This window comes from Anguilla rostrata, chromosome 4 (genome assembly GCF_018555375.3).
Source record: "Anguilla rostrata isolate EN2019 chromosome 4, ASM1855537v3, whole genome shotgun sequence".
Lineage (NCBI taxonomy): Eukaryota > Metazoa > Chordata > Actinopteri > Anguilliformes > Anguillidae > Anguilla > Anguilla rostrata.
In genome coordinates this window covers 66985162-66998693 of record NC_057936.1, presented here as the reverse complement: position 1 = coordinate 66998693, position 13532 = coordinate 66985162, and the positions used below count along the sequence as shown (strand labels likewise).

Below are 13532 nucleotides of genomic sequence, written 5' to 3'. Positions count from 1 at the left end.
GCACACTCACACACGCCACCGCCACACACACGCCACTCACACGCACACACAAACACGCACACCACACATCGCACACCAACACAGCCCAACACACACACACGCACACTCACACACAAACACACACGCACACTCACACACGCGCACACACACACGCACATACACACATGCGCACACACACACACACACACGTGCAGACACACTCACACACGCGCACACACACGCACAGACACACACGCACACTCACACACGCGCACACACAAACACGCACACACACACGCGCGCGCAGACACACGCACAGACACACGCGCACACACAAACATTCATGCACACACGCACGCACACACCACAGGGAGAACATTTCAGATATATTTAGGAAATGAGGATATGTGTTCATACAATGTGATAGCCTGTGTGGGATGGAAACCATTAAGAGAGGTTTTTGAGAACGCTGAGCAGTTCTGAGCTCTGGCAGTAGGCAGTGTTCCTGGAGGCCGGGGGGTGGTGGGGGGTGGGGGTGGACTGAGCGTGCTCATTGCGTCTGCCTACAGCACTGCCAAATATGGCATGTAGCAGCCTTACTCAAGCTCTTCCTGTAAAAACCCGCTTTGGTGCATGCTAACTGGCTGCATGGCAGACATAACAGGGACATGGTGATACTGCATGCGTGTGCCTGTGTGCGTGTGCGTGTGTGAGTGTTTGCGTGTGTGTGTGTGTGTGTTTGCGTGAGTGTGTGCGTGAGTATGTGTGTGCGTGTGTCTGTGTCTGTGTGTGTGTGTGTGTGTGAGTGTGTGTGTGTGAGTGTGTGTGAGTGTGAGTGTGAGTGTGAGTGTGAGTGTGAGTGTGCGAGTGCGAGTGTGTGTGAGTGTGTGTGTGTGTGTGTGTGTGTGTGTGTGTGTGTGTGAGTGTGAGTGTGTGAGTGTGAGTGTGAGTGTGCGTGTGCGTGAGCGTGAGCGTGAGTGTGTGTGTGTGTACTGCTTCCAGGCTGCTCTGTAGCTGTTTACACTGTGGGGTAGAACATGTGTTACTCATTCTCCCTGCCTGCCTTGCCCATGGTCGCATCATCGCAGCAGGGGTGCTGTGATGTGGTGAGGAGGAAGGAGACTCCCCTGGCTGATTGGGTAAGGGCAGGGAGACGGCTGATTGGGTAAGGGCAGGGAGACGGCTGATCACCTGCAGTTAGCACAGAGCACACAGTGGCACAGGCCTGTAGGTACTGAGCTGGTGTCTCTCAGGCTACCCTGCAGTTAGCACAGAGCACACAGTGGCACAGGCCTGTAGGTACTGAGCTGGTGTCTCTCAGGCTAACCTGCAGTTAGCACAGAGCACACAGTGGCACAGGCCTGTAGGTACTGAGCTGGTGTCTCTCAGGCTACCCTGCAGCCTTCCCCGCTCTCGCGCTCACAGGAAGTGCTCTACTCTTTATCTGAAACTCTGACATTCCTCTGCTCCTTCCGCTGCTTTATGAGCCCGCTTGCAGCCATAAAGAGCAGAGAGAGGAAAGAGGAGAGAGGGAGGGCGAGGGTAACAGGCAGACAGACAGACACAGAGAGGAGACGTTTGGGGAAAGGGAGTCACAGTAGTGTCCAGACAGTGTGTCTGTGCTGTACATAAATCTCTCTCCACACGCCGCCCCCCCCCCCCCATTTCCAGCTGGTCTGTCTCATGAGTGTGTGTTTGGGGGTTAGTCCTGTACATACTCAGCTCAGTTCTGGGGGCTTTTCATGTGCCAGAGGCCTGTGTAGGTGTGCACACTGCACAGAGACACCAGACCTCGCCATTTTTACAGGGCAGATCTGTGAACTTTTACAGTGTTTAGTCTGCCATTTAAATCTCACTATGTTCATTTTTTAGAGTGGGAGGAGTCTGTGTGTTCAGTGTTTGGGAGAGTGACTGGAGGCTGTGTTCCGTGTTAGGGAGAGTGGGAGGAGTCTGTGTGTTCAGTGTTAGGGAGGGTGGGAGGAGTCTGTGTGTTCAGTGTTAGGAAGAGTGGGAGGAGTCTGTGTGTTCAGTGTTAGGGAGAGTGGGAGGAGTCTGTGTGTTCAGTGTTAGGGAGAGTGGGAGGAGTCTGTGCTCAGTGTTAGAGAGAGTGGGTGGAGTCTGTGTTCAGTGTTAGAGAGAGTAGGAGGAGTCTGTGTGTACATTGTTAGGGAGAGTGGGAGGAGTCTGTGTTCAGTGTTAGGGAGAGTGGGAGGAGTCTGTGCTCAGTGTTAGAGAGAGTGGGAGGAGTCTGTGTTCAGTGTTAGGGAGAGTGGGAGGAGTCTGTGCTCAGTGTTAGAGAGAGTGGGAGGAGTCTGTGTTCAGTGTTGGAGAGAGTAGGAGGAGTCTCTGTGTTCAGTGAGAGCACAGGACCAGCCAGTAACCCAAACTAAGCCTCACACTGTACTTGCTCAGTAGGGCTTCCCCAACCTTCTCAAAGCGTTAGTGCAGTGTTGCTGTAGCGTTGAGCGGTACGCATGCCATGTGGTTGTAGAGTGCATGTGCAGGTGGAATCCAGTCACTATGGAAACTGATGTCTGCAGAACCTGGAGGGGAGATTCTGCTCATTCTTTGCATTTCGGCAGGTTTGTTTTGGAGACTCAGAGGACTGAGTGTGTAGGGTGCTACAGGAGAACATGCTGTACTGCACAGCTCCAACGCCAACACTGCACCCAAACACCCCAACACTTTCCTCAATTAACACGGCTCTGTATCAGAGATCTCCGAGTCTCCTGTCGATTGTGTGTGCAGTGTGTGTGTGTAGTGTGTGTGCGTAGTGTGTGTGTAACGGTTGGTGTTCTCTCTCTACAGCAGTGCAGATCAACTGAAGCAGCTGCAGGCTCAGATCCTCCTGGAGCAGCAGGAACAGGAAGTCCCACCCCCTCCTCAGGAGCAGCAGCTGCAGCAGGAGGAAGTACCGCCCCCATCTCCTCCTCTCCCCCCTCCACCATCCTTCCAGGAGCTGGAGAACAGTGAGCAAGCTCCGCCCCCCACAAGCTCGCCCAGCACCATGCAGACCGCCAGCACCTTCAACTACGCCCGTCCCAAGCAGTTTATCGCTGCCCAGAGCCCTGCCGCCCCTGCTGGGGGGTACACCAGCCAGTCCTCGGGCTCCTCCGGCTCCGGGCTGCCCTCCCCCCTCTCGCCCCCCACCCCTCACAAGGCCTTCAGCAAAGTCACCTTGCCACCCTTCCAGCCAGCTCCGCCCAAAACCACCAATCAGGAGTCTCCAGCGTCCCCGTCCTTCCCTCCCCCACCCCCCCATTCCTCAGCCCCACCCTCTCCTCCCCCGCCCAGGACTTCCCCCTCCGCCCCCGCCCCCTCCCCCGCCTGCCCCCACCTGCCAGTCTGACCCCTTTGGCTCCGCCCCTCAGTCCCCTGCTGGCTTCCTGGTCTCCGTCCTGCCGCAGTCTCCGCCTCCACCTGTCAACGCGCTGGGCCTGCCCAAAGGCAATGGGACTGTGTGAGTATCCCGCAACCCCACCTCACAACTACACTCCCTCTGATTGGTTGAGAATGTACTTAGCATCACCCACTCTCCCTCTGATTGGTTGAGAATGTACTTAGCATCACCTACTCTCCCTCTGATTAGTTGAGTGAACTTATCTCCACTTTGTCTCTTTGGATGGGAATGTACCTTTAAACTGATGATGGTTCTTAACTTGTCTCTTTATTAATCTGCCAGTTTTAAAAAGGGTCATAGAGCTACAGCTGAGCTCTTTAAGATTTAATCTCATTTGCCACCAGTTTCCTGTGCGTACTTCAGACTAAATATTTCATTCAAACTAAAGAGAGCAGGTTACATTAAGTCACAGCTGGATGGTCTCATGCTATACGTGTCACAGCTGGACGGTCTCATGCTATACGTGTCACAGCTGGACGGTCTCATGATATACGTGTCACAGCTGGACGGTCTCATGCTATACGTGTCACAGCTGGACGGTCTCATGCTATACGTGTCACAGCTGGACGGTCTCATGTGTGTGACTTACTCTCCCAGGGTGAGTGTGAAGCTAAAGCAGCTCTTACCTCAGGCCTTCTGGAGCGCTGTTTACTGATGTGTGATGATACTGCTCATGAGGTCACGCTGAGGAACATGTGCTGTAGTGTGCTCTGTATGGGACAGTCCTGCCCCAGTGTGCTCTGTATGGGACAGTCCTGCCCCAGTGTGCTCTGTACGGGACAGTCCTGCCCCAGTCCTGCCCCAGTGTGCTCTGTACAGGACAGTCCTGCCCCAGTGTCCTCTGTATGGGACAGTCCTGCCCCAGTGTGCTCTGTATGGGACAGTCCTGCCCCAGTGTCCTCTGTACAGGACAGTCCTGCCCCAGTGTCCTCTGTATGGGACAGTCCTGCCCCAGTGTGCTCTGTATGGGACAGTCCTGCCCCAGTCCTGCCCCAGTCCTGCCCCAGTGTGCTCTGTATGGGACAGTCCTGCCCCAGTGTCCTCTGTATGGGACAGTCCTGCCCCAGTGTCCTCTGTACAGGACAGTCCTGCCCCAGTGTGCTCTGTACAGGACAGTCCTGCCCCAGTGTGCTCTGTACAGGACAGTCCTGCCCCAGTGTGCTCGGTATGGGACAGTCCTGCCCCAGTGTGCTCTGTATGGGACAGTCCTGCCCCAGTCCTGCCCCAGTGTGCTGTGTATGGGCTGCAGGGCAGGGAGAGAGGGCCACATTACTGTGTTGCATAAACATGATTACAGGGCTGCATTGGGCTATGAGGCTGGCACCAGGGACAGTCTCATTCTGAGCATCTGCTTTCTCTTTAACAGTTACATTCAAATTGTGTATCCCACAGCAACAGCCCAAACAAAAACAAACATTGAAATTGCTTTGTGCTTGTGTCGGGGCAGCAGTGTGTGTTTGGTTTGGGGGAGCAGCAGTGTGTGTTTGGTTTGGGGGAGCAGTAGTGTGTGTTTGGTTTGGGGGAGCAGGAGTGTGTGTTTGGTTTGGGGGAGCAGTAGTGTGTGTTTGGTTTGGGGGAGCAGGAGTGTGTGTTTGGTTTGGGGGAGCAGTAGGGGCTGCCTAGTGTGTTTTGGTTTGTGGGGAGCAGCAGGTGTGTGTTTGGTTTGGGGGAGCAGGAGTGTGTGTTTGGTTTGGGGGAGCAGTAGTGCGTGTTTGGTTTGGGGGAGCAGGAGTGTGTGTTTGGTTTGGGGGAGCAGGAGTGTGTGTTTGGTTTGGGGGAGCAGTAGTGCGTGTTTGGTTTGGGGGAGCAGGAGTGTGTGTTTGGTTTGGGGGAGCAGTAGTGCGTGTTTGGTTTGGGGGAGCAGGAGTGTGTGTTTGGTTTGGGGGAGCAGGAGTGTGTGTTTGGTTTCGGGGAGCAGTAGGGGCTCTGCCCTGTGCTTGTATCAGAGCGTGCCTGGTTGTTTGCACTCTCTCTGAGGGGATGTTCACTCCTAAGCCGGGGAATCCTGCCCATGTTGGCCTTCATCAGGGCTCTCCAACTCCACCGCTCATTTTCACATTCCTGAGGTTCCCAACATTCCTGCCAATGGGCCTGCAGATAAGGCTGTGTGTGGAACCCCTTTACAAACAGGAGTCAGCAATGCGTCCTTTACACAGCCAAACAAGATTCAGAACAGCCTGAGTACACACACACACACTCACACAAACACACACACACACACACACACACTCACACAAACACACACACACACTCACACAAACACACACACACACTCACACACACACACACACACACACGCTACACAAGCGCAAACGCACTGCACATGCACTACACATACGCAAATACACACACACATACACACGCTACACAAGCGCAAACAAACGCACTGCACATGCACTACACATACGCAAATACATACACACGGTAGAACATCCTGAGAGCAGCAGGACAATTCTGGAATTCTGGCTCTGTACAGAAATTCCTCCAGGGTGGTGTGAAATGTCTTCTTACAGCTTTGTAACCACTGTGTTGTGCGCTGTGTGTGTGTGCAGTCGTCGTGAGTGTGTGTGTGTTGCGTCGGCGTTGTGGTGCTGTGTGTGGCGCGTTGTGTGTGTGGTGTGTGAGTGAGAGTGTGTGTGTGGTGATGCGTGTGTGGTGAGTGGTAGTGTGTGTGTGTGGTGTGTGTGAGTGAGTGAGTGAGTGTGTTGTGTGAGCGTTGTGTGAGTGAGTGATAGTGTGTGTGTGTGAGTGAGTGAGTGAGTGGTTGTGTGTGTGTGGTGTGTGTGAGTGGTAGTGGTGTTGTGTGGTGAGTGGTAGTGTGTGGTGTGTGTGTGTGGAGTGAGTGATGTGTGTGTGGATGTGCGGTGTGAGTGAGTGAGTGAGTGAGTGAGTGTGCGTGTGCGTGTGTGTGTGAGTGAGTGAGTAAGTGTTTGTGTGTGTGAGTGAGTGAGTTAGTGTGTGTGTGTGTGGTGGAGTGCAGGGTGGTCCTGTTGAAAGCTGCTGGTCTGCATTGGGCCGCTTAGGAGGCAGGTCTGAGGGCGGTTTCTGTGTCTGCAGCGCAATCACCCGCAAGCAAAGCCGCACGCCGCGCATCGCCTCCGACTCAGAGATCCAGGGCTCTAAAGACGCCGTCATCCAGGACCTGGAGAGGAAGCTGCGCTTCAAAGAGGAGAGGATCAGCAACGGCCAACAGGTGTGTGTGAGAGTGTGTGTGTGAGTGTGTGTGTGTGTGTGAGTGTGTGTGTGTGTGTGTGTGTGTGAGAGTGTGTGTGTGAGTGTGTGTGTGTGTGTGTGTGAGTGTGTGAGTGTGAGTGTGTGTGTGTGTGTGTGTGTGTGTGAGTGTGTGAGTGTGTGAGTGTGTGTGTGTGTGTGTGTGTGTGTGTGAGTGTGTGAGTGTGAGTGTGTGTGTGTGTGAGTGTGTGTGTGAGAGTGTGTGTGTGAGTGTGTGTGTGTGTGTGTGTGTGTGAGAGTGTGTGTGTGAGTGTGTGTGTGTGTGAGTGTGTGTGTGATTGTGTGTGTGTGTGTGTGTGAGAGTGTGTGAGTGTATGTGTGTGTGTGTGTGTTGGGGGATTCAGTAACATGCCATTAACATTGATTAATGTGTGCTTCCTCTCACCCCAGAAAATCATTAAGTACATTCTATCACATACATATATACACTATATACACCCCCAAACTAGTAGGAATGCCAGTTAGGAAATTGTGAATTAAATAACTTATAGCACTCAGAGAATGCCAGTTGACGGACGAGACTGGGTCTGTAGCTAATGTGGATAAGCTCATATCATATCTGTGAAATTCTTGTGGATCAGCTCGTACAGTATCTGTGAAGCCCCTGTGGAACAGTTCATACTGTATCTGTGAAACCCCATTGGACCAGCTCATACTGTATAAGCCCCATTGGACCAGCTCATACTGTATCTGTGAAGCCCCATTGGACCAGCTCATACTGTGTCTGTGAAGCCCCATTGGACCAGCTCATACTGTATCTGTGAAGCCCCATTGGACCAGCTCATACTGTATCTGTGAAGCCCCAGTGGACCAGCTCATACTGTATCTGTGAAGCCCCATTGGACCAGCTCATACTGTATCTGTGAAGCCCCATTGGACCAGCTCATACTGTATAAACCCCATTGGACCAGTTCATACTGTATCTGTGAAGCCCCAGTGGACCAGCTCATACTGTATCTGTGAAGTTCCATTGGCCAGAAATTTAGCCTCTACCTGTTGCCATGGTAATGGTAAGTTGAGACGTGTCAGACGGGTTCACGCTGTGCCTCTGCATTATCAGCATCCACACCCTTTATTGACATATTTACACTGCATTTATACATGTTATTAATGCCTGTAATCTGCGTGTGTGTGCACTGGGTATGAGTGTGTGTGTATGAGGGTGTGTGTGCACTGAGTATGAATGTGTGTATACCGGGTATGAGTGTGTGTGTGTGTGTGTATGGGTGTGTGTGCACTCACACAGTAACGGCTCACTGACCCAGTAATGGTGCTTGCAGAGGCTAACCTATGAGGAGAAGATGGCCCGCCGGCTGCTTGGGGCTGACAGCGCTGCCAGTGTGTTTAACATGCAGGAGTCAGAGGAGGAGCCTGCCACCCAGGTACTGTCAATCACATACGCACGCGCTGTCAATCAAACACGCATGCGCTGTCAATCACACACGCACGCGCTGTCAATCACACACGCACGCGCTGTCAATCACACGCGCACGCGCTGTCAATCACACGCGCACGCGCTGTCAATCACACACACGCGCTGTCAATCACACACGCACGCGCTGTCAATCACACACGCACGCGCTGTCAATCACACACACGCTGTCAATCACACACGCACGCGCTGTATATCACACACGCACTGTCAATCACACACGCACGCGCTGTCAATCACACACACGCGCGCTGTATATCACACACGCGCTGTCAATCACACACGCACGCGCTGTCAATCACACACACGCACTGTCAATCACACACGCACGCGCTGTCAATCACACACGCACGCGCTGTCAGTCAAACGCGCTGTCAATCAAAAACGCATGCGCTGTCAATCAAAAACGCATGCGCTGTCAATCAAACACGTGCTGTCAATCAAACACGCATGCCCTGTCAATCAAACACGCACGCACTGTCAATCAGACACGCGCTGTCAATCACACACACACGCACTGTCAATCAAACGCGCTTTCAATCAACACGGTTCCACCTGGACTCTGAGTGCCACCTTGCTGTGTGTGTGTGTGTGTGTGTGTGCGTGTGAGTATGAGTGTGTGTGTGCGCGCATGTGTGAGTATGAGTGTGTGTGTGTATGTGTATATGTGTGCACGTGTGTGTGTGTATGTGTGTGTATACATGTGTGTGTGTGCGCGTGTGTGTGAGTATGAGTGTGTGTGTGCATCAGCACTGAGCCAGTGGCAGTGATGGGCTTGATGTGTGGGGGTAATGGTGGGTAACTGAGTTGTCATCGCTCATACCTGTTATGCAGGTTTATGTAAGCAGGTAAGGTTTGCACCTGTGTGTGCACACTGGCCTTATCCCAGCATACCATGTGACCGCAGTGTGCTCTGCCAGCGTCCATGCAGTTCTCCTGCAGATCCGTGTGCTTCTCTCTCCACAGGACTGCAGTTCCCCTGACATAGACTCTGTTCCTCAAAAGGTCATGAACCCCCTCCCCCCACCCTTCAGCGCGTGATTTACACCAATCACAGAGACTGTGCTGTGATCTGCACCAATCACAGAGACTGTGCTGTGATCTGCACCAATCACAGAGACTGTGCTATAATTTCCACCAATCACAGAGACTGTGTGAAAACGCACCTGTGCACAACACGCTCTCACACTGATGACTGCAGCGTGAAGCACCAGAATCAAGCACGTCCTGGCACCTGTCCACAGATCAGTCACCATGGCAACATTTATCACACTTATAAATCATTATCCCGTGTGTTCCTGGCACACACAGAAATACAGTATATACATATATATGCATATAGATGGATATGTATATATTTATGCATATATGTTTATGTGACTATACAGGTAGACATATATGTATGTATTTATTTGGAAGGTGGATATGATATCAAGGTGGGCTTAGATTGTCTTCCCTGTCAATCACTACACATTTGAGACAGCTGATTGGTCCCAGAATGTTTTTGTGGTGGAAGAAGAGCAGGTGACAGCACATGCAGGTGGCAGCCATGGAGTTGGCCCTCAGGCTCTTAGCCGAATCCTGCAGTGTTCTGTGGGGCAGGAACGCAGTGCAGAATGTTTCATATGAAGCAGCCATTTTTCCTTTTATCCTGTCATTTTGACATCTGGAATTTCAGAGCCACAAAGCCATGATTTACCAGCAGACGTTTCACCAGAAAAGCCGGCCTGCTTCTGTACTGCCACGTGCTCTGCCCTACAGTACTGCATCTACCACTAACACTGTGTGTGTGTGTGTACACTGTGTGTGTGTGTGTGTACGTGTGTGTGTTTGTGTGTGTGTGTGTGTGTACACTGTGTGTGTTTGTGTGTGTGTACACTGTGTGTACAGTGTGAGTGTGTGTGCATGTGTGTGTTTGTGTGTGTGTGCGTGTGTGTGTGTACATGTGTGTGTGTGTGTGTGTGTGTGTGTGTACACTGAGTGTACAGTGTGAGTGTGTGTGCATGTGTGTGTTTATGTGTGTGTGCGTGTGTATGTACACTGTGTGTACACAGTGTGTGTGTACGTGTGTGTGTGTGTACACTGTGTGTACAGTATGAGTGTGTGTGCATGTGTGTACATGTGTGTGTTTGTGTGTGTGTGTGTGTACATGTGTGTGTGTGTGTGTGTGTACACTGTGTGTACAGTGTGAGTGTGTGTGCATGAATGCATGTGTGTGAGAAGCCGTCCGTCTGTCCTGCAGCCTGTAATGTACTCAGTCCTCTCTCGCTGCGTTTGCTCCCTGCTTGCACACAGGAAAACTCACACACACAGTGGATGAACACACTGCAACTTTATTTCTTCTGTGCTGATTTCTGTGTGTGTGCGTGCGTGCGTGCGTGCGTGTGCGTGTGTGTGTGTGTGTGTGTGTGTGTGCGTGTGTGTGTGTGTGTGTGTGCGCGTGTGTGTTCATACTGCAGGAGTACAAGGTGTCCAGCTTTGAGCAGCGTCTGATCAGCGAGATAGAGTTCCGTCTGGAGCGCTCGCCCGTTGAAGAGTCTGATGATGACGTCCAGCATGACGAGGATGCTCCTGGACAGCAGGTGGCGCCGCTCTTCTCTCAGAAGCTGAAGCACTTCAAGGTGTTCGAGGGCATGCCTGTCACCTTCTCCTGCAAGGTCGTGGGGGACCCCAAGCCAAAGGTGCGACCCTGGCATTCACATGACCCCACCGGCACTGCACCCGCGATAGTGTGGCAGTGTGTGACCTCTGACCTCTGACCCCATGTCTCCGCGTGCACCCGCGATAGTGTGGCAGTGTGTGACCTCTGACCCCATGTCTCCACGTGCTCCCGCGATAGTGTGGCAGTGTGTGACCTCTGACCTCTGACCCCATGTCTCCGTGTGCTCCCGCGATAGTGTGGCAGTGTGTGACCTCTGACCTCTGACCCTATCTCTCCGCGCAGATTTACTGGTTCAAAGACGGGAAGCAAATCTCCAAGCGCAGCGAACATTACCGTATCAGCCGCCAGCCGGACGGGACCTGCTCCCTGCACACGGCCGCCGCCTCCATCGACGACGACGGAAACTACACCGTCATGGCCAGCAACCCCGAGGTAACCGGACGTCCCCATTGCAACAGTCACCACTGAGGGCCTGGGCTGTCAGTATGGGTGTGCATTATTCGCTATACAGGTACTCCCACAGTCCACACACATGCAGGTAGGCTGATTGGAGGCTCTAAATTTCCACTATGAGTCTGCGAGTGAATTGTCCAGGGTGTATTGCTGCCTCATGCCAAGTGCATGCTGGGATAGGCTCCAGCCTCCCTGACCAGAAATAAGCAGGTCAGGTAATGGATAGATGGACACTAGAAGCTGACCTGAGGTCAGTGGTAAAAAAGGAAGTGAGTGGTCAGGAGCAGGAAGTAAGTAAAACTGTGTTCAGCGTCCAGAGTTCCCACACCCTGGTGGTGACCTCACCACACCCCACACCTCCCAGCAAAGACATTAATCACAGCTTCTGAGGAAGGGGGGGAGTGTGTTCCATGCAGTGCGTTCTCTTTTTCAGTGGGATTTGCCTGTTGACCTTCAGTCCCACTGTATAATTAGTGCAGTGTTGGAAGAGCCCAGTTCTGGCCGTATTTGAGAGCTTGCACTGTATTCAATTGATGGCAGTAGAGCCAGGGCATCTGCATAGTGTATTTCTTTGTCCTGAAGTTTTCCAGTTAATTTATGTTGTGGTTCATCTGTGCTGGAAACACATTTACATATTTTTCTCCCATTTTAAATTTCTGGGTTGTTTCTTGCAGATAGTTTTTTAATAAGCTTTACCTCTGTCTGTCCTTCTGTCTGTCTGTTTGTCTTGCTCTCTCTCTCCCTCCCTCTCTCTCTCTTTCTCTCCCTCCCTCTCTCTCTCAGGGAAGGACTAGTTGCACAGGGAGGATGATGGTTCAGGCAGTAAATCAGAGAGGGAGAAGCCAGAGATCCACGCCTGGACACATCCGCAGGTTCTGAAACCCTTCCCAAACTCCTCAGCCTGTGTGCGTGTGTGTGTGAGAGTGTGTGTGTGTGCGTGCGTGCGTGCCTGTGTGTGTGTGTGTGTGAGTGTGTGAGTGTGTGTGGGTGAGTGTTTATGTGTGTATGAGGGAGGAGGGTGGAGTCATGATGTCACCTGTTGGATCTGCCTGTTGAGTGACAGGTCTTGCTCACCGATGAGTCATAGTAGCTCTTGATTTTCTGATTAGTCAGATAAGACAACCAGATCCTCTCCCCCCCTCACCCCCCTCCCTCTCCCCCCTAAACCGCTCCCCCCCCGCCCCCCTCAGGCCGCGCTCCCGCTCCAGAGACAGCGCTGAGGAGGACGGTAATATTCAGGAGCGCCACTTCCGCCCTCACTTCCTGCAGGCGCCGGGTGACTTAATCGTGCAGGAGGGCCGGCTGTGCCGCATGGACTGCAAGGTGAGACCACGCCCCCTGCGCCAGTCACACAGGAGGCCCCTCCCCCAGGGCCCAGCTGGGCCACACTGGGCCAAACAAGACCAAACAGATACTGATGACTTTGATGTGGGGTACAGTGAAGTACTCAAGAGTCTGGTGTGGGGTACAGTGTGGTACTAAAGAGACAGTTGTGGGGTACAGTGAGGTACTGAGGGGTCAGGTGTGGGGTACAGTGAGGTACTGAAGTCTGGTGTGAGGTGTGGTCTGTGTGGCTCCGGTCTGCAGGTGAGTGGGCTGCCCACGCCAGACCTGATCTGGCAGCTGAACGGGCAGACCATCCGGCCTGACAGCGCCCACAAGATGCTGGTGCGGGAGAACGGGGTGCACTCGCTGGTCATCGAGCCCGTCACCTCCAGAGACGCCGGCGTGTACACCTGCATCGCCAGCAACCGCGCCGGACACAACTCCTTCAGCCTGGAGCTCATCGTAGCAGGTACACATGCACACGCACGCACGTACGCACGCACACACACGCACGCACACACACGCACACGCACACGCACGCACGTACGCACTCACACACACACGCACGCACGCACACACACACGCACACACACGCGCGCACGCACTCACACACGCACGCACACACGCACACGCGCACACACGCACGCACGCACACACGCACACACGCACACACGCTGCTCTATGCCCCTCCCTCCACAGCCAAAGAGCTGCACAAGGCCACTCCCCCTAACTGCTCTATGCCCCTCCCTCCACAGCCAAAGAGATGCACAAGGCCACTCCCCCTAACTGCTCTATGCCCCTCCCTCCACAGCCAAAGAGATGCACAAGGCCCCTCCCGCCATACTGCTCTATGCCACCCCCTCCACAGCCAAAGAGCTGCACAAGGCCCCTCCCCCTAACTGCTCTATGCCCCTCCCTCCACAGCCAAAGAGATGCACAAGGCCACTCCCCCTAACTGCTCTATGCCCCTCCCTCCACAGCCAAAGAGCTGCACAAGGCCCCTCCCCCTAACTGCTCTATGCCCCTCCCTCCACAGCCAAAGAGATGCA

The 13532-nt window shown here is 53.3% G+C and overlaps 1 protein-coding gene across 1 annotated transcript in view; it reads left to right on the top strand.

Moving 5' to 3' along the window:
* palld (palladin, cytoskeletal associated protein) overlaps positions 1 to 13532 on the top strand; it is a 50114-nt gene that overhangs the window by 28854 nt on the left and 7728 nt on the right. Inside the window, 9 exon segments of the mRNA XM_064333938.1 lie at positions 2788 to 3231; positions 3233 to 3439; positions 6437 to 6572; positions 7891 to 7992; positions 10502 to 10723; positions 10987 to 11136; positions 11941 to 12029; positions 12348 to 12480; positions 12745 to 12952. Coding sequence (XP_064190008.1) covers positions 2788 to 3231; positions 3233 to 3439; positions 6437 to 6572; positions 7891 to 7992; positions 10502 to 10723; positions 10987 to 11136; positions 11941 to 12029; positions 12348 to 12480; positions 12745 to 12952 — 1691 coding nt within the window.